At 48.7% G+C, this 26,076-nt stretch overlaps 1 protein-coding gene across 1 annotated transcript in view; it reads left to right on the top strand.

Annotated features, from left to right (window-relative positions):
- Positions 1 to 26,076, top strand: part of SLC25A43 (solute carrier family 25 member 43) — a 165,505-nt gene that overhangs the window by 59,718 nt on the left and 79,711 nt on the right. Inside the window, exon 3 of the mRNA XM_063937347.1 lies at positions 4,548 to 4,720. Within this exon, the coding sequence (XP_063793417.1) occupies positions 4,548 to 4,720 (173 nt within the window). The remainder of the gene's footprint in view (positions 1 to 4,547; positions 4,721 to 26,076) is intronic.

The following is a 26,076-nucleotide window of genomic DNA, read 5'->3' as shown; positions in this document are numbered from 1 at the left end:
CTAGAGCCACTTGGAGGGCACCGCAGCATTTATGCATAAGGCTAACAGGAGTGCCGGGCCACCCACAGCTTGTATATATATATATATATATATAGAGAACAGGAAGGTCCGGCACGGCCACTTGGAAAATAGTAAAGCTGGGTGCCCTCACAGACAGAACGCATGTGAAACAGGTGGGTGCGGCACTCCAAAGAAACAGGCATGAAGACTTAATAAAGTGCAACGTTTCAATGCTATTTAATAAAGCATTTTCATCAGGATCCTGATGAAAATGCTTTATTAAATAGCATTGAAACGTTGCACTTTATTAAGTCTTCATGCCTGTTTCTTTGGAGTGCCGCACCCACCTGTTTCATATATATATATATATATATTGTATGCAATATATATAGGGCGCGTGGTGTGGGCTGGCAATTCCCTCTGGGTCCCTCTGACAGACATTAGGATAGATCTGTCCCCAATAGCTCCCCTGTGTGTGAGTGGTGTAACTACGCGTGTGTACCATTTCTAGAGAAAGTACTTCCCCGGAGGAACCCATTTTCGAGGCACAAGAGTGTTCTGAGCCGGTGTGGGTGAGAAAGTTGCAGAGTAATATGGCTAAACTGGCAAAGAAATTCTCTGAGTCTGAACAACAGACAAAGTATTGGAGACAGTCCGTGGAGGATGCACTGTTTGCTGATTCCTCCACGTCATCCACTAGGGACCCCTCCAGTTCCCAGAAAAGGTCTCTGGCTCAAATTATGCAAAGGGACACTGACACAGATTCCGACACTGAGGTCGACACTGGAGATTTGAGGGGGGTAGACCCCAAACTGGCTAAGAGTATTCAATGTATGATAGTTGCTTGAAAAAGAGGTGTTAGAATTTACTGACACAACATCTGGACCTAAGGAAAAAGATTATTTTAAATAAAATAAAAAACAGGTGGTGACCTTTCCTCCATCTAAGGCAGTGGTTTCCAAACTTTTTTGAATCACGGCGCCCTAGAATATCAGAATTTTTTTCACAGCACCCCTAGGCCAAAAAATTCTTATTGAGAAATTTAGAAAGAAATATTACATTTAGTAGATTGCGTTTATATGTCATCCTTAGAGTCAGTTGTGTGGTGAGGGACAAGACTTGCTTCTGTTTGGCCACATATTTTATGACTGGCAGCCACCAGCACTAGTTTTGCCTATTATATTGACCATGAATAATTTGAATTGGTCCTGGACCACCAACCCTGGGTACCCCTGCAAGTGTCACGAGGCACCCCAGGGAGCCACGGCACACAGTTTGGGAACCTCTGGTCTAAGGACTTAATTACATTCTTTGAGGAATCCTGGGCTAACCCGGAAAATAAGTTTTCTATTCCTAGAAGGTTGCTGGTAGTGTACACTTTCCCTGAAGAGGACAGGCGTAAGTGGGAGTCGCCCCCAATGGTAGACACCTCAGTCTCTAGGTTGTCGAAGAAAATCATTTTACCTGCCCCAGGGTCAGCTTCGTTAAAAGAAACTGCTGACCGCAAGTTAGAGACGACTTTAAAGTCCATCTATGTTGCTACAGGTACGTTACTCAGGCCCACAATTGCTTCTGCGTGGGTAGGTAATGCAGTGGAAAAGTGGGCAGACAACTTGATTGTTAATATTGACACCGTCGATAAAGATGATATGCTTCTAATTCTAGGTCATATCAAAGATTCTGCAGGTTACTTAGTGGAGGCTATGAAGGACGTTGGCTTACTGGGCTCAAGGGCCTCTGCTATGGCGATTTCATCCCGCAGACCACTCTGGATCCGCCAATTGAATGCTGATGCAGATTCCAAAAGAAATATTGAGGCGCTCCCGTACAATGGTGAGTCCCTCTTTGGTGAGAAGCTGGATGCCATGATATCAACCAGAGCATGGTCAAACAACTTTTGAGACCACGAAGAGTATCAATTCATCAGTGCATTCGCCTGCTGAGGAAAATGGTAGCAGCTTACGAGGCACTACAATATGGCCGATTCCATGCCAGGGTTTTCCAGTGGGACCTACTGGACAAGTGGTCCGGGTCGCATCTCCACATGCATCACAGGAAAATCTTGTCAGCGAAAGCCAAAATTTCACTCCTGTGGTGGCTACTAATTTCTCACCTCCTGGAGGGACGCAGGTTTGGGATTCAGGCCTGGATCCTGGTGATCATGGATGCAAGTCTCCAAGGATGGGGAGCAGTCACGCAAGGGAAAGCATCCAAGGGAGATGGTCAAGTCAAGAAACTCTCCTTCACATAAACATTCTGGAGTTGAGAGCTGTGTACAACAGTCTTCATCAAGCGGCACACCTTTTTCAAGGTTGTCCCATACAGATCCAGTCGGACAATGTAACGGCAGTAGCTTACATAAACCGTCAAGGCGGAACAAAAAGCAGAGTGGCAATGGCAGAGGTGACAAAGATACTCCTCTGGGCAGAAAGGCATGCAAAAGCTCTGTCTGCAATTTTCATTCCGGGAGTGGACAACTGGGAAGCAGACTTCCTCAGCAGACACGATCTCCATCCAGGAGAATGGGGCCTCCACCCAGAAGTCTTTGCGGAGGTGGCAAGTCGTTGGGGCGTTTCTCAAGTGGATATGATGGCATCACGCCTCAACAAGAAGCTTCAAAAATATTGTTCCAGGTCGAGAGACCCACAAGCAATAGCAGTAGATGCACTGGTGACCCACTGGGTGTTTCAGTCGGTGTATCTATTCCCTCCACTTCCACTTATTCCAAAAGTTCTCAAGATCATCAGAAGAACAGGAGTTCGAGCAATCTTCATTGCTCCAGACTAGCCAAGGAGGGCTTGGTATCCAGATCTTCAAGAGTTACTACTGGAAGATCCTCGGCCTCTTCCTCTTCGCGAGGACCTGCTTCAGCAGGGGCCGTTAGTTTATCAAGACTTACCACGGCTGCGTTTGACGGCATGGCGCCAGATCCTAGCCCGTAAGGGTATTCCCACTGAAGTCATTCCCACACTTATTGTGGCCAGGAAAGGGGTAACGTCCAAACATTACCATCATATTTGGAGAAAATATGTATCTTGGTGTGAATCCAAGAAGTCTCCTGCATTGGAGTTTCAATTAGGACGACTTCTCCTATTTCTACAGGCGGGTGTGGATGCTGGATTGAGATTAGGGTCTATCAGGGTCCAAATTTCGGCCTTGTCCGTTTTCTTTCAGAAACCGTTTGCTTCCCTTCCTGAGGTCCAGACGTTTTCATGAAGGGGGTTCTGTGCATCCAACCTCCCTTTGTGCCTCCTGCGGCGCCATGGGATCTTAACGTGGTGCTGCAGTTCCTTAAATAGGGTTGGTTTGAGCCTCTGCAAGACGTGGAGTTAAAGTTTCTCACTTGGAAAGTGGTCATGCTGTTGGCTTTGGCTTCAGGCAGACAAGTGTCTGAGTTAGGAGCTCTGCCATACAAAAGTCCTTATTTAATATTTCATGAAGATAGGGCTGAACTGAGAACTCGTCAGCACTTTCTTCCGAAGGTTGTGTTTTCTTTCCATATCAACCAACCAGTGGTGGTGCCAGTGGCTTCTGACACCTCAGCTGTTTCAAAGTCCTTGGATGTCGTCAGAGCATTGAGGACTTATGTTGCTAGAACGGCTCGGATAAGGAAAACAGAATCTTTGTTTGTCCTTTATGACCCCCAACAAGATTGGGTGTCCTGCTTCTAAGCAAACTATTGCGCGCTGGATCAGGGGTACCATTCAGCAGGATTGCCGTTACCGACTTCGGTAAAAGCCAACTCTACAAGGAAAGTGGGTTCGTCCTGTGTGGCTGCCCGGGGTGTCTCGGCATTGCAAATTTTTCGAGCAGCTACCTGGTCAGGTGCAAACATGTTTGCTAAATTTTATAAGTTTGACACCTTGGCTGCTGATGACCTTAAATTTGGTCAGTCAGCTCTGCAGGAACATTAGCACTTTCCCGCCCGTACTGGGAGCTTTGGTACATCCCCATGGTACTAAAATGGACCCCAGCATCCTCTAGGACGTAAGAGAAAATAGGATTTTAATTACCTGCCGGTAAATCCTTTTCTCGTAGTCCGTAGAGGATGCTGGGCGCCCGCCCAGTGCTCATTTTTCCTGCTGATTACATTTTCTCTTTTTTGCACAGTTTTCATGTTTTCAGATGTTAACAGCTGTTGCTGTTGCGTTATGCATGCTGGTTGGCATGACTTATGTTTAAGGCCATGTTAGCGGACATGTTTTTTGTGTATGGTGTAAGCTGGTGTGAATCTCGTCACTGGTTTAATAGTAATTCCTCTCTCGAAAATGTCTTTCTCCTCGGGCACAGTTCCTATACTGAGGTCTGGAGGAGGGGCATAGAGGGAGGAGCCAGTTCACACTGTTAAAAAGTCTTAAAGTGCCAAAGGCTCCTGCGGAACCATCTATACCCCATGGTACTAAAATGGACCCCAGCATCCTCTACAGACTATGAGAAAAGGATTTACCGGCAGGTAATTAAAATTTTATTTTTGCTTCTATTTACACTTCGTGTATTACAAATAAAAGACAGGCTAGAGTTTGAGAAAACATTTTTGTTCATTCCAGGAGCTGTTCCATTCTCAGCGGGTCTGTTCGTTATGGACGTGAACTTGGATAGAATCTGGCAGGATCCTGGGGTCCGTTTATCTCCCCTCCAGCACTTTGTAAAGGGATGCCTAGCTGCAGGAGTCGCACAAACATTGTCATTTCCCTTTGAGACTGTCAAAAGAAAAATGCAGGTAAAAAAGAATTATTCTGCATTATTATGTAGCCTAAATACTGCTTGTGTGTGTATGTGTATATATATGTGTGTGTATGTATATGTATATACCAGTGGCGTTCGGTGAGGTAATTGGCTGGTGAGGCACTGCAGCCATAATGATCCGCAAAGTCCGGCGATGAACCTTACCGCCACTTGTGATGTCATGGAAGTAGGCTGACAGTGCCTGCCTACTTCTATTTTTTTATTTAAACATTTATTTATTTTTTACAAATATGTGTTTTAGGTAGCCCTTGAGTTGAAATAGTTGGAAGATTTGGGATCAGAGTTAGGTACCCCTTTTTATACCTTACAGGAGACAGTACCCCAATTTACACATCCCGTTTTTACACCTTACGGCAGACAGCGTCCCCGTTTTTTACACATTACGGCAGACAACATTCCGTTTTTACACCTTACGGAAGACAGCGTCCCCGTTTTTTACACATTACGGCAGACAGTGTCCCCGTTTTTTACACATTACGGCAGACAACGTCCCGTTTTTACACATTACGGCAGACAACGTCCCGTTTTTACACATTACAGGAGACAATCCCCCTTTTTTATACATTACGGCAGACAGCGTCCCCTTTTTACACATTACGGCAGACAACGTCCCCTTTTTACACATTATGGCAGACAACGTCCCCTTTTTTTACACATTACGGCAGACAACGTCCCGTTTTTACACCTTACGGCAGACAGCGTCCCCGTTTTTTACACATTACGGCAGACAGTGTCCCCATTTTTTACACATTACGGCAGACAGCGTCCCTGTTTTTTACACATTACGGCAGACAGCGTCCCCGTTTTTTACACATTACGGCAGACAACGTCCCGTTTTTACACATTACGGCAGACAGCGGGGTATATTTACTAAGGTCCCGATTTTGACCGAGATGCCGTTTTTTCATCAAAGTGTCATCTCGGTAATTTACTAAGCAAAAATCACGGCAGTGATGAGGGCATTCGTAATATTTTGGAAGTCCTAGGAAAAAATCACGAATCAATACACCATCGGTCAAATACGCTTGCAATTTGCTAGAAATCGGGAATTTACTAAAAAGTGCAAAACACAAACACTGCCGACAATAGCCAAACACTGCCGTGATAAAATACAAATCGTGAAAAAGTGCTAAAAAAAAAACAGACCTGCTTTTTTATCCCGTGTTTGTATAGGCATGCACGGATCCATGAGATCCGTGCATGTTTTTCAGTGGGAACGGGGGGAAATGTTATACATTTTCTGAAAAAAAATTGCGTGGGGTCCCCCCTCCTAAGGCAAACCAGCCTCGGGCTCTTTGAGCCGATCCTGGTTGCAGAAATATGGGAAAAAAATGGACAGGGGTTCCCCCATATTTAAGCAACCAGCATCGGGCTCTGCGCCTGGTCCTGGTTCCAAAAATACGGGGGACAAAAAGAGTAGGGGTCCCCCGTATTTTTGAAACCAGCACCGGGCTCCACTAGCTGGACAGATAACGCCACAGCCGGGGGTCACTTTTATACAGTGCCTTGCGGCCGTGGCATCAAATATCCAACTAGTCACCCCTACCCTGGGGGAGTGGGGACCCCTTCAATCAAGGGGTCCCCCCCCCCAGCCACCCAAGGGCCAGGGGTGAAGCCCGAGGCTGTCCCCCCCATCCAATAGGCTGCGGATGGGGGGCTGATAGCCTTTGTGAAAAGTGATTGATATTGTTTTTAGAAGCAGTACTACAAGGCCCAGCAAGCCTCCCCTCCCCCGCAAGCTGGTACTTGGAGAACCACAAGTACCAGCATGCGGCGGAAAAACGGGCCCGCTGGTACCTGTAGTAGTACTACTACTAAAAAAATACCCCAATAAAGACAACACACACACACCTTGAAAGTATAACTTTAATACATCCATCCACACCTCCATATACACATACTTACCTTATGTTCCCACGCAGGTCGGTCCTCTTCTCCAGTAGAATCCATTGTGTACCTGTAGAAAAAATTATACTCACATAATCCAGTGTTTTCGGCTCCTCTGTAAATCCTTTTGTAATCCACGTACTTGAAAAAATAAAAAAACGGATACCGGACCACGAACTGAAAGGGGACCCATGTTTTCACATGGGACCCCTTTCCCCGAATGCCAGAAACCCACTCTGACTGATGTCTAAGTGGGTTTCTTCAGCCAATCGGGGAGCGCTACGTTGTGGCACCCTCCTGATCGGCTGTGTGCTCCTGTACTGTCTGACAGGCGGCACACGGCAGTGTTACAATGTAGCGCCTATGCACTCCATTGTAACCAATGGTGGGAACTTTGAGGTCAGCGGTGAGGTCACTTTCGGTCAACCGCTGACCTGAAAGTTCCCACCATTGGTTACAATGGAGCGCATAGGCGCTACATTGTAACACTGCCGTGTGCCGCCTGTCAGACAGTACAGGAGCACACAGCCAATCAGGAGGGTGCCACAACGTAGCGCTCCCTGATTGGCTGAAGAAACCCACTTAGACATCAGTCAGAGTGGGTTTCTGGCATTCGGGGAAAGGGGACCCATGTGAAAACATGGGTCCCCTTTCAGTTCGTGGTCCGGTATCCGTTTTCTTATTTTTTCAAGTACGTGGATTACAAAAGGATTTACCGAGGAGCCGAAAACACTGGAGTATGTGAGTATAATTTTTTCTACAGGTACACCATGGATTCTACTGGAGAAGAGGACCGACCTGCGTGGGAACATAAGGTAAGTATGTGTATATGGAGGTGTGGATGGATGTATTAAAGTTATACTTTCAAGGTGTGTGTGTGTTGTCTTTATTGGGGTATTTTTTTAGTAGTAGTACTACAGGTACCAGCGGGCCCGTTTTTCCGCCGCATGCTGGTACTTGTGGTTCTCCAAGTACCAGCTTGCGGGGGGGGGGGGGGGGCTTGCTGGGCCTTGTAGTACTGCTACTAAAAACAATATCAATCACTTTTCACAAAGGCTATCAGCCCCCCATCCGCAGCCTATTGGATGGGGGGGGACAGCCTCGGGCTTCACCCCTGGCCCTTGGGTGGCTGGGGGGGGGGACCCCTTGATTGAAGGGGTCCCCACTCCCCCAGGGTACCCCGGCCAGGGGTGACTAGTTGGATATTTGATGCCACGGCCGCAAGGCACTGTATAAAAGTGACCCCCGGCTGTGGCATTATCTGTCCAGCTAGTGGAGCCCGGTGCTGGTTTCAAAAATACGGGGGACCCCTACTCTTTTTGTCCCCCGTATTTTTGGAACCAGGACCAGGCGCAGAGCCCGATGCTGGTTGCTTAAATATGGGGGAACCCCTGTCCATTTTTCCCCCCATATTTCTGCAACCAGGATCGGCTCAAAGAGCCCGAGGCTGGTTTGCCTTAGGAGGGGGGACCCCACGCAATTTTTTTTTTACATTTAAACTTTATTTTTTTGTTAAACAAAGTGCACAATGAAGCCCAGCACGGATCTCTCAGATCCGGCCGAGATTCATTGTATTAAAGTCGGCAGTGTTTTACAAGTCACTCACGTAAAACACTGCCAAAAAAAACGAATGACATCGACATCGGAAAACCCGAAAATGCAGAATACGGCAGCTTAGTAAATTAGTCGTAATCAATTCAAAAAGTTGCATATTTACACTTTCGATGTCATTCGTGATTGAACTTTGATCTCAAACGGGAAAACACGAATCTTAGTAAATTTACACCAGCGTCCCCGTTTTTTACACATTACGGCAGACAGCGTCCCCGTTTTTTACACATTACGGCAGACAACGTCCCCGTTTTTACACATTACGGCAGACAGCGTCCCCGTTTTTTACACATTACGGCACACAACGTCCCCGTTTTTACACATTACGGCAGACAACGTCCCGTTTTTACACATTACGGCAGACATGGTCCCCGTTTTTTACACATTACGGCAGACAGCGTCCCCGTTTTTTACACATTACGGCAGACAACGTCCCGTTTTTACACATTATGGCAGACAGCGTCCCCGTTTTTTACACATTACGGCAGACAACGTCCCGTTTTTACACATTACGGTAGACAGTGTCCCCGTTTTTTACACATTACGGCAGACAGCGTCCCCGTTTTTTACACATTGCGGCAGACAACGTCCCCATTTTTTACACATTACGGCAGACAAAGTCCCGTTTTTACACATTACGGCAGACATCGTCCCGTTTTTACACATTACGGCAGACAATGTCCCGTTTTTACACATTACGGCAGACAGCGTCCCCGTTTTTTACACATTACGGCAGACAGCGTCCCCGTTTTTTACACATTACGGCAGACAGTGTCCCCATTTTTTACACATTACGGCAGACAACGTCCCGTTTTTACACATTACGGCAGACAGTGTCCCCGTTTTTTACACATTACGGCAGACAGCGTCCCCGTTTTTTACACATTACGGCAGACAACGTCCCCGTTTCTTACACATTACGGCAGACAAAGTCCCGTTTTTACACATTACGGCAGACAAAGTCCCGTTTTTACACATTACGGCAGACAACGTCCCCGTTTTTTACACATTACGGCAGACAAAGTCCCGTTTTTACACATTACGGCAGACAAAGTCCCGTTTTTACACATTACGGCAGACATTGTCCCGTTTTTACACATTACGGCAGACAACGTCCCGTTTTTACACATTACGGCAGACAGCGTCCCCGTTTTTTACACATTACGGCAGACAGCGTCCCCGTTTTTTACACATTACGGCAGATAGTGTCCCCATTTTTTACACATTACGGCAGACAGCGTCCTTGTTTTTTACACATTACGGCAGACAGCGTCCCCGTTTTTTACACATTACGGCAGACAGTGTCCCCATTTTTTACACATTACGGCAGACAGCGTCCCTGTTCTTTACACATTACGGCAGAAGTCCCCTTTTTTATTTTTCTTACACAATACAGTGAGAGAGAGTGAGTGAGTGAGAGTGAGTGAGTGAGAGTGTGTTACTCACCTTGGGGGGGGGCCCACGATCCACCATCCACAGGACAGCTGCGGCGACGCTCCGGAGCCCCTTAGAGCAGAAGATAGCCGGCGGCAGCAGGAAGCTGCTCTCTGGGGCTGAGAAGGGACGGCGGCGGCGGGACTCACTGACGACGGCGGCGGAGGGACAAGGAGAAGGCGCAGTGCCGGGACAGAGACTTGCGCTCCGGGACAGCTCCCCTCCCGCTCTGCTGATTCCGGGCTGACGGGCAGCCAGCAGCTTCTTGCTCCACCGCTGCCGCTTCTGGTCACTCTTACAGGGGCGTGCTATGGGTTGAAAGCACGCCCCTGTCACTCCCCTGTCGAAGCGGCACTTCCACTAAGTGCCGCTTCAGCTGCATTTTCTAATGGGCTTTTACTGCCCAATTCTTGGTCCCGCCTCCCCGCTTCCTTCCCTTTACACTGACAGCGGGAGGCACCGACAGCGGTGCCTCCTAAACTCATTTATAAAGAATATGTAGACCCCAAGATCATTAAAATATAAAGCCTAATGCATATACTTATGACACAGAATCTGTGTCATAAGTATTTCTTTTATATTATTTTAATGATTATGACAGGGAAGGCACTGCCTCCCCTGACTGCACGTCCCTGGTATATACACTGGTCAAAAAAATAAAGGGAACACTTTACACAATGTAACTCCAAGTCAATCACACTTCTGTGAAATCAAACTGTCCACTTAGGAAGCAACACTGATTGACAATCAATTTCACATGCTGTTGTGCAAATGGAATAGAAAACAGGTGGAAATTATAGGCAATTAGCAAGACACCCCCAATAAAGGAGTTGTTCTGCAGGTGGTGACCACAGACCACTTCTCAGCTCCTATGCTTTCTGGCTGATGTTTTGGTCACTTTTGAAAGCTGGCGGTGCTTTCACTCTAGTGGTAGCATGAGACGGAGTCTACAACCCACACAAGTGGCTCAGGTAGTGCAGCTCATCCAGGGTGGCACATCAATGCGAGCTGTGGCAAGAAGGTTTGCTGTGTATGTCAGCGTAGTGTCCAGAGCATGGAGGCACTACCAGGAGACAGACCAGTACATCAGGAGACGTGGAGGAGGCCGTAGAAGGGCAACAACCCAGCAGCAGGACCGCTACCTCTGCCTTTGTGCAAGGAGGAACAGGAGGAGCACTGCCAGAGCCCTGCAAAATGACCTCCAGCAAGCCACAAATGTTCATGTGTCTACTCAAACAATCAGAAACAGACTCCATGAGGGTGGTATGAGGGCCCGACGTCCACAGGTGGGGGTTGTGCTTACAGCCCAACACCGTGCAGGACGTTTGGCATTTGCCAGAGAACACCAAGATTGGCAAATTCGCCACTGGCGCCCTGTGCTCTTCACAGATGAAAGCAGGTTCTCACTGAGCACATGTGACAGACGTGACAGAGTCTGGAGACGCCAAGGAGAACGTTCTGCTGGCTGCAACATCCTCCAGCATGACCAGTTTGGCAGTGGGTCAGTAATGGTGTGGGGTGGCATTTCTTTGGGGGGCCGCACAGCCCTCCATATGCTCGCCAGAGGTAGCCTGACTGCCATTAGGTACCGAGATGAGATCCTCAGACCCCTTGTGAGACCATATGCTGGTGCGGTTGGCCCTGGGTTCCTCCTAATGCAAGACAATGCTAGACCTCATGTGGCTGGAGTGTGTCAGCAGTTCCTGCAAGACGAAGGCATTGATGCTATGGACTGGCCCGCCCGTTCCCCAGACCTAAATCCAATTGAGCACATCTGGGACATCATGTCTCGCTCCATCCACCAACGCCACGTTGCAACACAGACTGTCCAGGAGTTGGCGGATGCTTTAGTCCAGGTCTGGGAGGAGATCCCTCAGGAGACCATCCGCCACCTCATCAGGAGCATGCCCAGGCGTTGTAGGGAGGTCATACAGGCACGTGCAGGCCACACACACTACTGAGTCTCATTTTGACTTGTTTTAAGGACATTACATCAAAGTTGGATCAGCCTGTAGTGTGTTTTTCCACTTTAATTTTGAGTGTGACTCCAAATCCAGACCTCCATGGGTTAATAAATTTGATTTCCATTGATAATTTTTGTGTGATTTTGTTGTCAGCACATTCAACTATGTAAAGAACAAAGTATTTAATAAGAATATTTCATTCATGCAGATCTAGGATGTGTTATTTTAGTGTTCCCTTTATATTTTTGAGCAGTGTGTGTATGTGTATGTGTATATGTATATATATATATATAGCCAGTCTCTTGATCATCTAAAGTGCCCTAAACAGATAAGTCCATCAGTATGACCTTACAGCTGATTTAATCATTTGTTTTCTCTTACGTCCTAGAGGATGCTGGGGTTCACATTAGTACCATGGGGTATAGATCCATCAGGAGCCATTGGCACTTTAGGAGTTTGAGAGTGTGGTCTGGCTCCCCCCTCTATGCCCCTCCTACCAGACTCAGTTTAGAAAATGTGCCTGGAGGAGCCGGTCACAGCTAGGGGAGCTCTACAGAGTTTCTCTAGTAAAGTTTGTTTTAGAGTTTATTATTTTACAGGGAGGCTGCTGGCAACAGCCTCACTGCTTCGTGGGACTAAGGGGGGGAGTAGTGTCTGCCCTGCGGGGTCTGAGCCACTATCTGCGCTGACAGGACACTGAGCTCCTGAGGGGATACATCGTTCCCCGCCATAGGAGATTGCTCACCCCAGCAGCCTGCCGCCACCCCCTTACAGAGCTGAAGATCAGTGGAGAGTGAGTCACCAACCCCCCTAGCAAGCGGGGGGCTGGTGTGAAGATGGCGGCATCAGGGTTGCAGTATTAACTGCGCTCCGGAGGCTCAGCGGTACATAGTGCGGCGCTGTGAGGGGTGCCCTGAGCCAGCGCCTACACCCTAAACTGGTCACACAGCCTGTCAGGGTCCCGGGATCTCAGCCAGCATAAATCCTCAGGCCAGTATAATCCTATGAAGAGCGGGAAGACAGCGCCATTTTGGGGGCGGAGCTTCTCTTCAGAGCGGACCCAGCAGCGTTCAGCGCCATTTCTCTGACGTCCTAGTGGATGCTGGGGACTCCGTAAGGACCATGGGGAATAGCGGCTCCGCAGGAGACTGGGCACAAAAGTAAAGCTTTAGAACTACCTGGTGTGCACTGGCTCCTCCCCCCATGACTCTCCTCCAAGCCTCAGTTAGATTTTTGTGCCCGAACGAGAAGGGTGCACACTAGGTGGCTCTCCTGAGCTGCTTAGTGAAAAGTTTAGTTTTAGGTTTTTTATGTTCAGTGAGACCTGCTGGCAACAGGCTCACTGCATCGAGGGACTAAGGGGAGAAGAAGCGAACTCACCTGCGTGCAGAGTGGATTGGGCTTCTTAGGCTACTGGACATTAGCTCCAGAGGGACCGATCACAGGCCCAGCCATGGATAGGTCCCAGAGCCGCGCCGCCGGCCCCCTTACAGAGCCAGAAGACAGAAGAGGTCCGGAAAATCGGCGGCAGAAGACGTCCTGTCTTCAACAAGGTAGCGCACAGCACTGCAGCTGTGCGCCATTGCTCTCAGCACACTTCACACTCCGGTCACTGAGGGTGCAGGGCGCTGGGGGGGGGCGCCCTGAGACGCAATAAAAACACCTTGGATGGCAAAAAATGCATCACATATAGCTCCTGGGCTATATGGATGAATTTAACCCCTGCCAGAATACACAGAAAAACGGGAGATAAGGCCGCCGAGAAGGGGGCGGAGCCTATCTCCTCAGCACACTGGCGCCATTTTCCCTCACAGCTCCGTTGGAGGGAAGCTCCCTGGCTCTCCCCTGCAGTCACTACACTACAGAAAGGGTTAAAAAAGAGAGGGGGGCACTAATTACGCGCAGTATTAAAAATACAGCAGCTATAAGGGGAAAAACACTTATATAAGGTTATCCCTGTATATATATAGCGCTCTGGTGTGTGCTGGCAAACTCTCCCTCTGTCTCCCCAAAGGGCTAGTGGGGTCCTGTCCTCTATCAGAGCATTCCCTGTGTGTGTGCTGTGTGTCGGTACATTTGTGTCGACATGTATGAGGAGAAAAATGATGTGGAGACGGAGCAGATTGCCTGTAATAGTGATGTCACCCCCTAGGGGGTCGACACCTGAGTGGATGAACTGTTGGAAGGAATTACGTGACAGTGTCAGCTCTGATAAAAGACAGTGGTTGACATGAGACAGCCGGCTACTCAGCTTGTGCCTGTCCAGACGTCTCATAGGCCGTCAGGGGCTCTAAAGCGCCCGTTACCTCAGATGGCAGATATAGACGCCGACACGGATACTGACTCCAGTGTCGACGGTGAAGAGACAAATGTGACTTCCAGTAGGGCCACACGTTACATGATTGAGGCAATGAAAAATGTTTTACACATTTCTGATAATACGAGTACCACCAAAAAGGGGTATTATGTTCGGTGAGGAAAAACTACCTGTAGTTTTCCTGAATCTGAGAAATTAAATGAGGTGTGTGATGATGCGTGGGTTTCCCCCGATAACAACTGATAATTTCTAAAATGTTATTGGCATTATATCCTTTCCCGCCAGAGTTTAGGGTGCGTTGGGAAACACCCCCTAGGGTGGATAAAGCGATCACACGCTTGTAAGAACAAGGGCTCTACCCTCTCCTGAGATGGCCGCCCTTAAGGATCCTGCTGATAGAAAGCAGGAGGGTATTCCTAAAATGTATTTACACACATACTGGTGTTATACTGCGACCAGCAATCGCCTCAGCCTGGATGTGCAGTGCTGGGTTGGCGTGGTCGGATTCCCTGACTGAAAATATTGATACCCTAGATAGGGACAGTATATTATTGCCTATAGAGCAGGGGTGTCAAACTCAAATTCATCGGGGGCCGCATCAGCAGTTTGGTCCCCATCAAAGGGCCGGTTGTATCTGTAGGTCTATCCAAAATGTACCGCTCCACCTGCCTTATATGTGCCCAGCCATCTGCCCCCTTTTAAAGTGCCCAGCCATGTGCCCCCTTTTATAGTGCCCAGCCATGTGCCCCCTTTTATAGTGCACAGGTCCCCATTTTACACATTGCGGCAGGCACAGGTCCCCATTTTACACATTGCGGCAGGCACAGGTCCCCATTTTACACATAGCGGCAGGTACAGGTCCCCATTTTACACATTGTGGCAGGCACAGGTCCCCATTTTACACATTGTGGCAGGCACAGGTCCCCATTTTACACATTGTGGCAGGCACAGGTCCCCATTTTACACATTGTGGCAGGCACAGGTCCCCATTTTACACATTGTGGCAGGCACAGGTCCCCATTTTACACATTGTGGCAGGCACAGGTCCCCATTTTACACATTGTGGCAGGCACAGGTCCCCATTTTACACATTGTGGCAGGCACAGGTCCCCATTTTACACATAGCGGCAGGTACAGGTCCCCATTTTACACATTGTGGCAGGCACAGGTCCCCATTTTACACATTGTGGCAGGCACAGGTCCCCATTTTACACATAGCGGCAGGTACAGGTCCCCATTTTACACATTGTGGCAGGCACAGGTCCCCATTTTACACATTGTGGCAGGCACAGGTCCCCATTTTACACATTGTGGCAGGCACAGGTCCCCATTTTACACATTGTGGCAGGCACAGGTCCCCATTTTACAGATAGCGGCAGGTACAGGTCCCCATTTTACACATTGTGGCAGGCACAGGTCCCCATTTTACACATTGTGGCAGGCACAGGTCCCCATTTTACACATTGTGGCAGGCACAGGTCCCCATTTTACACATTGCGGCAGGTGGTGGAAGGAGGGAGAGAGAGAGAAAGAGAGGAAGGGAGAGGGGCTGACTTACATTTGAAGCGGTTCTCGCCGCTCTTCAGCCGCCTCTCCCTCCTCGTCTGCGCGGCTCCCTTCTCCCTCCTCCGACGGGGTTTCGTTGAATGACGCGTTTGCGCCGTGACGTCACGACGCAATCGCGTCATTCCGCGAAACCCCGCCCCCCCCGAGCTGGGCACTCGGGAGAAGGGGGTTTCATGGCGGCGGCACCGCGGGCCATCAGACGAGGTCTGGCGGGCCGGATTTGGCCCGCGGGCCTTGTCTTTGACACCCCTGCTATAGAGCATTTAAAAGATGCATTTCTATATATGCGTGATGCACAGCGGAATATTTGCCGACTGGCATCAAGTCTAAGTGCGTTGTCCATTTCTGCCAGTAGAGGGTTATGGACACGACAGTGGTCAGGTGATGCGGATTCCAAACGGCATTTGGAAGTATTGCCTTATTAAGGGGAGGAGTTATTTGGGGTCGGTCTTTCAGACCTGGTGGCCACGGCAACAGCTGGGAAATCCACGTTTGTACCCCAGGTCGCCTCTCAGCATAAGAAGACGCCGTATTATCAGGCGCAGTCTTTTCGTGGGCAAGCGGGCAAAAGGTTCCTCATTTCTGCCCCGTGAAAGAGGGAGAGGAAAAAGGCTGCAGAAATCAGCCAGTTCCCAGGAACAGAAGCCCTCTCCCTCCTCTGCCAAGCCTTCAGTATGACGCTGGGGCTTTACAAGCAGAATCAGGCACGGTGGGGGCCCGTCTCAATGAATTTCAGCGCGCAGTGGGCTCACTCGCAAGAAGACCCCTGGATCCTTCAGGTGATATCTCAGGGGTACAAATTGGAATTCGAGACGTCTCCCCCTCGCCGTTTCCTAAAGTCGGCTTTACCGATGTCTCCTTCTGACAGGGAGGCAGTTTTGGAAGCCATTCACAAGCTGTATTCCCAGCAGGTGATAATCAAGGTACCCCTCCTGCAACAGGGAACGGGGTATTATTCCACACCGTTGTGGTACCGAAGCCGGACGGCTCGGTGAGACCGATTCTAAATCTAAAATCTTGAACACTTACATACAGAGGTTCAAATTCAAGATTGAGTCACTCAGAGCAGTGATTGCGAACCTGGAAGAAGGGGACTACATGATGTCTCGGGACATCAAGGATGCTTACCTTCATGTCCCAATTTACCCTTCTCACCAAGGGTACCTCAGGTTTATGGTACAGAACTGTCACTATCAGTTTCAGACGCTGCCGTATGGATGGTCCACGGCACCCCGGGTCTTTACCAAGGCAATGGCCGAAATGATGATACTCCTTCGAAGGAAGGGAATTTTAGTTATCCCTTACTTGGACGATTCCCTGATAAGGGTAAGATCCAGGGAACAGTTGGAGGTCGGTGTAGCACTATCTCAGGTAGTGTTGCGGCAGCACGATTGGATTCTCAATATTCCAAAATCGCAGCTGATTCCGACGACTCGTCTTCTGTTCCTAGGGATGATCCTGGACACAGTCCAGAAAAAGGTGTTTCTCCCGGAGGAGAAAGTCAGGGAGTTATCCGAGCTAGTCGGGAACCTCCTATAACCGAGCCAAGTCTCAGTACATCAATGAAAGGGTTCTGGGAAAAATGGTGGCTTCCTACGAAGCAATCCCATTCGGCAGATTCCACGCAAGAACTTTCCAGTGGGACCTGCTGGACAAATGGTCCGGGTCGCATCTTCAGATGCATCAGCGGATAACCCTGTCACCAAGCACAAGGGTGTCTCTCCTGTGGTGGTTGCAGAGTGCTCATCTTCTAGAGGGCCGCAGATTCGACATTCAGGACTGGGTCCTGGTGACCACGGATGCCAGCCTGCGAGGCTGGGGAGCAGTCACACAGGGAAGGAATTTCCAGAGCTTATGGTCAAGCCTGGAGAAATCACTTCACATAAATATCCTGAAGCTAAGGGCCATTTACAATGCTCTAAGCTCAGCAAGACCTCTGCTTCAAGGTCACCCGGAGTTGATCCATTCGGACAACATCACGGCAGTCACCCACGTAAACAGACAGGGTGACACAAGAAGCAGGAGGGCAATGGCAGAAGCTGCAAGGATTCTTCGCTGGGCGGAAAATCATGTGATAGCACTGTCAGCAGTATTCATTCCGGGAGTGGACAACTGGGAAGCAGACTTCCTCAGCAGACACGACCTCCACCCGGGAGAGTGGGGACTTCACCCACAGTAGACGCTCTGGTAACACAGTGGGTGTACCAGTCAGTGTATGTGTTCCCTCCTCTGCCTCTCATACCCAAGGTACTGAGAATTATAAGATGGAGAGGAGTAAGCACTATATTCGTGGCTCCGGATTGGCCAAGAAGGACTTGGTAACCGGAACTTCAAGAGATGCTCACGGAGGATCCGTGGCCTCTACCTCTAAGAAGGGACCTGCTCCAGCAAGGACCCTGTCTGTTCCAAGACTTACCGCGGCTGCGTTTGACGGCATGGCGGTTGAACGCCGGATCCTGAAGGAGAAAGGCATTCCGGATGAAGTCATTCCTATCCTGATCAAAGCCAGGAAAGATATAACCGCAAAACATTATCACCGCATTTGGCGAAAATATGTTGCGTGGTGCGAGGCCAGTAAGGCCCCGACGGAGGAATTTTCAACTAGGTCGATTCCTACATTTCCTGCAAACAGGAGTGTCTATGGGCCTGAAATGGGGGTCCATTAAGGTTCAAATTTCGGCCCTGTCAATTTTCTTCCAAAAAGAACTAGCTTCAGTCCCTGAAGTTCAGACGTTTGTGAAAGGGGTACTGTATATACAGCCTCCTTTTGTGCCTCCAGTGGCACCTTGGGATCTAAATGTAGTTTTTGGGTTCCAAAAGTCACATTGGTTTGAACCACTTAAATATGTGGAGTTAAAATATCTCACATGGAAAGTGGTCATGCTGTTGGCCCTGGCCTGGGCCAGGTGCGTGTCAGAATTGGCGGCTTTATCCTGTAAAAGCCCTCATCTGATTTTCCATTCGGACAGGGCGGAATTGAGGACTTGTCCTCAGTTTCTCCCTAAGGTGGTTTTCAGCGTTTCACCTGAATCAACCTATTGTGGTGCCTGCGGCTACTAGGGACTTGGAGGATTCCAAGTTGCTAGACGTTGTCAGGGCCCTGGAAATATAGGTTTCCAGGACGGCTGGAGTCAGAAAATCTGACTCGTTGTTTATTCTGTATGCACCCAACAAGCTGGGTGCTCCTGCTTCTAAGCAGACTATTGCTCGTTGGATTTGTAGTACAATTCAGCTTGCACATTCTGTGGCAGGCCTGCCACAGCCAAAATCTGTAAAAGCCCATTCCACAAGGAAGGTGGGCTCATCTTGGGCGGCTGCCCGAGGGGTCTCGGCTTTACAACTTTGCCGAGCAGCTACTTGGTCAGGAGCAAATACGTTTGTAAAATTCTACAAATTTGATACCCTGGCTGAGGAGGACCTGGAGTTCTCTCAATTGGTGCTGCAGAGTCATCCGCACTCTCCCGCCCGTTTGGGAGCTTTGGTATTATCCCCATGGTCCTTACGGAGTCCCCAGCATCCACTAGGACGTCAGAGAAAATAAGAATTTACTTACCGATAATTCTATTTCTCGTAGTCCGTAGTGGATGCTGGGCGCCCATCCCAAGTGCGGATTGTCTGCAATACTGGTACATAGTTATTGTTACCAAAAAATCGGGTTATTGCTGTAGTGAGCCATCTTTTCTAGAGGCTCCTCTGTTATCATGCTGTTAACTGGGTTTAGATCACAAGTTATATGGTGTGATTGGTGTGGCTGGTATGAGTCTTACCCGGGATTCAAAATCCTTCCTTATTGTGTACGCTCGTCCGGGCACAGTATCCTAACTGAGGCTTGGAGGAGAGTCATGGGGGGAGGAGCCAGTGCACACCAGGTAGTTCTAAAGCTTTACTTTTGTGCCCAGTCTCCTGCGGAGCCGCTATTCCCCATGGTCCGTACGGAGTCCCCAGCATCCACTACGGACTACGAGAAATAGAATTATCGGTAAGTAAATTCTTATTTTTCCTGCCTGCACAGCGCTGTCCAGGAAGAGCAAGTCCCTCCAAAGCAACTCCAGCTATCTCTCACGGTACCAGGGGGTTGTAGAAGGGGGGGTAGGGGGGGGGGGGGGGGGGCTGCAAAACGACTGTGTAACCTAATAAGGTGCACAGTCAGCACTGATATAGGGTCTCCCTTTATATTAATAGCACTGTGTGTGGGTTGGCTCCAATCTCTGTGTCTCTCTTACCATTCTTGGGGGTGAAACTCTGTCTGTCCTCCCCTGTGTGTGTGTGTGTGTGTGTGTGTGGAGTGTCTGTGGTCTTAAACAAGCAATGTCCATGGACTCTGTGACATATGCTGCAGAGGATATGTCCTCTCAGGATGATCCCATTCCATCTAATCAGGATTGCACTGGTTTAGCACAGATTCCAGCAAGGGAGTGGTTATCCTCTATCAAATCTATGATTTCTCAGATTTCAAATAGGGTTGCACAAAATGAATCTGCAACTCAGGCTTTACAGAACTCTATGGCAGTCTGGCCCAGTTCTGGTACCTCAGGGCTCCCCGCTGTATATTCCCATAAACGTGCTCTTGCGCAGATCATGCAGGATGATACGGATACCGATTCTGACACTGCAGACGGTGACGGGGATGTGTTGTAGGGGGGGCAGCATCTCTTGCTAAAGGGGTGCAGTTGATGATAGAGTCTATTAGAGATGTGTTGAATATTGCTGATACAACACCCGAGCAGGTTGAGGAGGCTTACTTCACTGAAAATAAGAAAGCCTCGCTAACCTTCCCTGCGTTAAAGGAATGAAATGCTATTTTTGAAAAGGCTTCGGAAAACCCGGATAAAAAATCCCAGATACCTAAAAGGGTTCTGGTGGCATTTCCTTTCCCGGTAGAGGATATGAAAAAATGGGAAAACTCGCCTATTGTTGACGCGTCAGTATCCAGACTCTCAAAAAAGATGGTTTTACCTGTTCCAGGATTTACCGCCTTGAAAGAGCCGGCTGATCGTAAAATTGATAATACGCTCAAATCCACGTACACGGCTTCTGGGGCACTATGTCCCACTATTGCCAGTGCTTGGATTGCCAAAGCTATAGTAAAGTGGTCAGGCACGTTACTTGAAGACTTGGATACTATGGAGAAATGTGATATTGAATTGTTTTTACGTAACATTCAGGATTCGACAGGATTTCTGGTGGAATCCATGAAAAACCTGGGTTCGATGGCTGCAGGAATTTCTTCCATGTCTGTCTCAGCTCGTCGAGGACTGTGGCTACGACAGTGGTCTGCCAACGCGGAATCCAGGAGAAGTGTGGAGACCCTACCCTACACAGGTCAGGCTCTTTTTGAGGAAGCGTTAGATGTGTGGATCTCCACGGCTACGACTGGTAAGTCACCTTTTCTTCCCTCAGCTACACCTGCTCTGAAGAAACCATTTTCTTCAGCTACATCACAGCCCTTTCGGTCTACTAGGCCCAGAAAGGCCAAGCCGTCCAACACCTTCTTTCGGGGAGGTCGGCCCAAGTCCAAGAAACCTGCGGCTGCAGTTTTCCCAGGAACAGAAACCTGCTTCAGGTACACCAAAGTCCTCCGCATGACGGTGGACTGCACGCCTCGGAGGTGGGGTCGGTGGGAGCGAGACTCAGACTTTTCAGTCACGTCTGGGTGTCATCTGGCCTGGACCCCTGGGTGCAAGATATTGTGTCTCAGGGGTACAGGCTGGAATTTCAAAATCTCCCTCCGCATCGATTTTTCAAATCAGGCTTGCCAGCTCTGCTGGCAGACAGGACTGTCCTGTAAGAAGCCGTCCAGAAGTTGGTGGAGGCACAGGTCATTGTGCCAGTACCACCTCATATGCAAAACAAAGGTTACTATTCGGTCAGGCCCATTCTGAACTTAAAATCACTAAATCCCTTTCTGAGGGAGTTCAAGTTCAAAATGGAGTCTCTAAGGGCAGTGATATCAGGTCTAGAGGAGGGGGAATTCCTGGTATCCTTGGATATCAAGGATGCGTACCTCCACATTCCGATTTGGTTGCCGCATCAAGCTTATCTTCGATTCGCACTGTTGGACTGTCATTTTCAGTTCCTGGCCCTACCATTCGGTCTCTCCACAGCACCGAGGGTATTCACCAAGGTGATGGCGGAAATGATGGTTCTCCTCCGCAGACAGGGGGACGATCTGCTGATAAAGGCATCGTCCAAGGAGAAGCTGTTACGGTCCATAGCTCTCACGACACAGCTTCTCAGGGAACATTGTTGGATCCTGAATCTTCCAAAATCACATCTGGAACCAACCAGGAGGTTGTCCTTTCTGGGAATGATCCTCAACACGGAAGTGCAGATAGTGTTTCTTCCAGAGGGAAAAGCGTTGGTGATACCAACAATGGTCTGGAATGTCCTGAAGCCAACCCGGGTGTTGGTTCATCAGTGCATTCTCTTGGGGAAGATGGTGGCCTCTTATGGGGTTCTGCAGTACGGGAGGTTTCACGCTCGGTCTTTCCAACTGGATCTTCTGGACAAATGGTCGGGATCCCATCTACACATGCACCAGAGAATACGTCTGTCGCCAAAGGCCAGGATTTCACTCCTCTGGTGGCTGCAATTCCCTCAACTACTGGAGAGCCGCAGGTTCGGGATTCAGGACTGGATCCTTCTAACCACGGATGCAAGTCTCCGGGGCTGGGGCGCAGTCACTCAAGGGGATACCTCCCAAGGAAGGTGGTCAAGTCTGGAAGCCGGCCTGCTGATAAACATTCTGGAACTAAGAACTGTCTAACAAGCTGTCAGCGATCTTCATTCCGGGAGTGGACAACTGGGAAGCGGACTTCCTCAGCAGACACGATCTCCATCCAGGGGAGTGGAGTCTCCATCCGGAAGTGTTCAAGGAGGTAACAGATCTTTGGGGCGTACCCCAGATCGACATGATGGCCTCTCGTCTCAACAAGAAGCTTCAGCGGTATTGTTCCAGGTCGAGGGACCTGCAAGCAGTGGCGGTGGACGCCCTGGTGTCTGCGTGGGTGTTCCAGTCGGTGTACGTGTTTCCTCCACTTCCACTCATCCCAAGAGTTCTAAAGCTCATAAGGAGAACAAGGGTTCAAGCGATCCTCATTGCTCCAGACTGGCTAAGAAGGGCTTGGTACGCGGAACTTCTGGATCTACTGCAAGAAGCGCCGAGGCCTCCTCCTCTTCGGGAGGACTTGCTGCAGCAGGGGCCGTTCGCCTATCAAGACTTACCACGGCTACGTTTGACGGCATGGAGGTTGAACGCCTGATACTAGCCCGGTAGGGCATTTCGAACAAGGTTATTCCTACCCTGAAACAGGCTAGGAAAGGAGTAACGTCTAAACATTACCATCGAATTTGAAAAAATTATGTATCTTGGTGTGAGTCCAAGAAATTTACTACGGTGGAGTTTCAACTGGGACGGTTTCTCCTCTTCCTACAAGCCGGTGTGGATATGGGCCTGAGGTTGGGATCTGTGAAGGTCCAGATTTTAGCCCTATCTATTTTCTTCCAGAAACAATTGGCTGCCCTACCTAAGGTTCAGACCTTTTTGAAGGGAGTTCTGCACATCCAGCCTCCTTCTGTACCGCCTACGGCGCCTTGGGACCTTAACGTGGTGTTGCAGTTCCTCCAATCGGACTGGTTCGAGCCTATACAGGAGGTTGAGGTCAAGTTTCTCACATGGAAGGCTGTCTCTTTGTTGGCTTATCTTCTGCTAGACGTGTGTCTGAGTTGGGGGCTTTGTCTTGTTAAAGCCCCTACTTGATCTTCCATAAAGATAGAGCTGAGCTCCGGACACGTCAGCAGTTTCTTCCTAAGGTTGTGTCGCCTTTTCATATCAACCAACCTATTGTGGTGGCAGTTGCTACTGACTCCTCAATTACTTCAAAGTCCTTGGATGTTGTAAGGGCTCTGAAAATCTATGTGAAGAGGACTGCTCGTCACAGAAAGTTGGACTCGCTGTTTGTCCTGTATGATCCCAAGAAAATTGGGTGTCCTGCTTCTAAGCAGACGATCTCTCGCTGGATCAGGTTCACTATCCAGCATGCGTATTCTATGGCAGGATTGCCGTGGCCTATGACTGTCAAGGCCCACTCTACTCGTAAGGCGGGGTCTTCCTGGGCAGCTGCCTGGTGTGTCTCGGCATTACAACTTTGCCGAGCTGCAACTTGGTCTTGGTCGAAGACGTTTGCAAAGTTCTACAAGTTCGATACTTTGAGGGTAATTCCAAGTTGATCGCAGCAGGAATTTTTTTTAGCAGTTGGGCAAAACCATGTGCACTGCAGGGGGGGGTGGGGGCAAATATAACATGTGCAGAGAGAGTTAGATTTGGGTGGGATGTGTTCAAACTGAAATCTAAATTGCAGTGTAAAAATAAAGCAGCCAGTATTTACCCTGCACAGAAACAAAATAACCCACCCAAATCTAACTTTCTCTGCAAATGTTATATCTGCCCCCCCTGCAGTGCACATGGGGGGTCATTCCGAGTTGTTCGCTCGGTAAATTTCTTCGCATCGCAGCGATTTTCCGCTTAGTGCGCATGCGCAATGTCCGTACTGCGACTGCGTCAAGTAAATTTGCTATGCAGTTAGGAATTTTACTCACGGTTTTTTCTTCGTTCTGGTAATGTGATTGACAGGAAGTGGGTGTTTCTGGGCGGAAACTGGCCGTTTTATGGGTGTGTGCGAAAAAACGCTACCGTTTCTGGGAAAAACGCGGGAGTGGCTGGAGAAACGGAGGAGTGTCTGGCCGAACGCTGGGTGTGTTTGTGACGTCAAACCAGGAACGACAAGCACTGAACTGATCGCAGATGCCGAGTAAGTCTGGAGCTACTCAGAAACTGCACAGAGAAGTCTTATCGCAATATTGCGAATCTTTCGTTCGCAATTTTAAGAAGCTAAGATTCACTCCCAGTAGGCGGCGGCTTAGCGTGTGCAAAGCTGCTAAAAGCAGCTTGCGAGCGAACAACTCGGAATGACCACCATGGTTTTGGCCAATTGCTAAAAAATTTCCTGCTGCGATCAACTTGGAATTACCCCATTTGACTGAACTTCAGATCATCAGAGGCCAATCCGTTCTGCAGGAGCCTCCGCGCTCTCCCTCCCGTTCTGGGAGCTTTGGTACATCCCCATGGTACTGAAGTGGACCCCAGCATCCTCTAGGACGTAAGATAAAATAGGATTTTGGTTACCTACCGGTAAATCCTTTTCTCGTAGTCCGTAGAGGATGCTGGGCGCCCGCCCAGCGCTTCGTTTTCCTGCTATAGTTATTTGGTTCAGTACAACTTGGTTTTAGTTGAGTACTGCATTGTTACTTGGTAAGTAATATTTCAGCGGTTGGTGAGTTTTCAAGATAAGTTAGCTTGATGTGCCTTGTATGTGTGAGCTGGTATAAATCTCGCCACTATCTGTGTTAAATCCTTCTCTCGAAGATGTCCGTCTCCTCGGGCACAGTTTCTAGACTGAGTCTGGTAGGAGGGGAATAGAGGGAGGAGCCAGCCCACACTCTCAAACTCTTAAAGTGCCAATGGCTCCTGGTGGACCCGTCTATACCCCATGGTACTAATGTGGACCCCAGCATCCTCTACGGACTACGAGAAAAGGATTTACCGGTAGGTAACCAAAATCCTATTTTTACAGTGCCGGCTTAATATCATGTACACATGTGTGACGTAGTTTTATAAGCACACCAAGCACACCATAGTCTTATTGTGTAAATAAAGGATACCTGCTGAATAGATCAAATCTAATATTACACACTGTAAAATTATTATTATTTGCAGAAAAAAATGAATGCCATGTGTGGGACTCGTATTGCTTTAATAATAATGTATTTCAACAGCTCAACTCACTGATTATCGCCCTAATCCAGGGTAGTCTGTACTAAGGCGATTTAAGGCCTTGGTATTCTAATACAGAATGTGCAAAATACTAAATGGCCACCAGATGGTGCTATAATAATAAAGTTGTGTGCTAGCAGTTCAATCAACTTTACAGGAAAACTTATTGAATGTGTCTATAAAACCTGGATATCTTTTGTTTCATCATTAAAGTTCTCTATGTTTGGGATATCTTGCATCTGCTCATTCTAGTGGTTTGTCATTTTATTTACAGTTGACTTTATATAGATGCTCACCTCTTTTAAACTAATTTAATATGCTGCTGCATCATCTTCCTCCGTGCAGTAACGGGATCCGGTCTGAAGATCGACAGTGTCTAGGTCGACAATGTTTAGATCGACCACTATAGGTCGACAGTCACTAAGTCAACAGGGTTTCTAGGTCGACATGTTCTAGGTCGACAGGTCAAAAGGTCGACATGAGTTTTGTTTTTTTTTAAATCTTTTTTTGAACTTTTTCATACTTAACGTTCCACGCGGACTACGATTGGGAACAGTAACCTGTGCCGAGCGCAGCGGTAGCGGAGCAAGGCACCTTACCCGAAGCGCGAGCCATGCGAGGGGACACGGTGCACTAATTGGGCTTCCCGGTCACTGTACGGAGAAAACGACACCCAAAAAACATGAAAAACTCATGTCGACCTTTTGACCTGTCGACCT

This window comes from Pseudophryne corroboree, chromosome 8 (genome assembly GCF_028390025.1).
Source record: "Pseudophryne corroboree isolate aPseCor3 chromosome 8, aPseCor3.hap2, whole genome shotgun sequence".
Taxonomy (NCBI): Eukaryota; Metazoa; Chordata; class Amphibia; order Anura; family Myobatrachidae; genus Pseudophryne; species Pseudophryne corroboree.
Note: the sequence above shows the minus strand (reverse complement) of the source record. Positions and strands in the feature narration are given on the sequence as shown.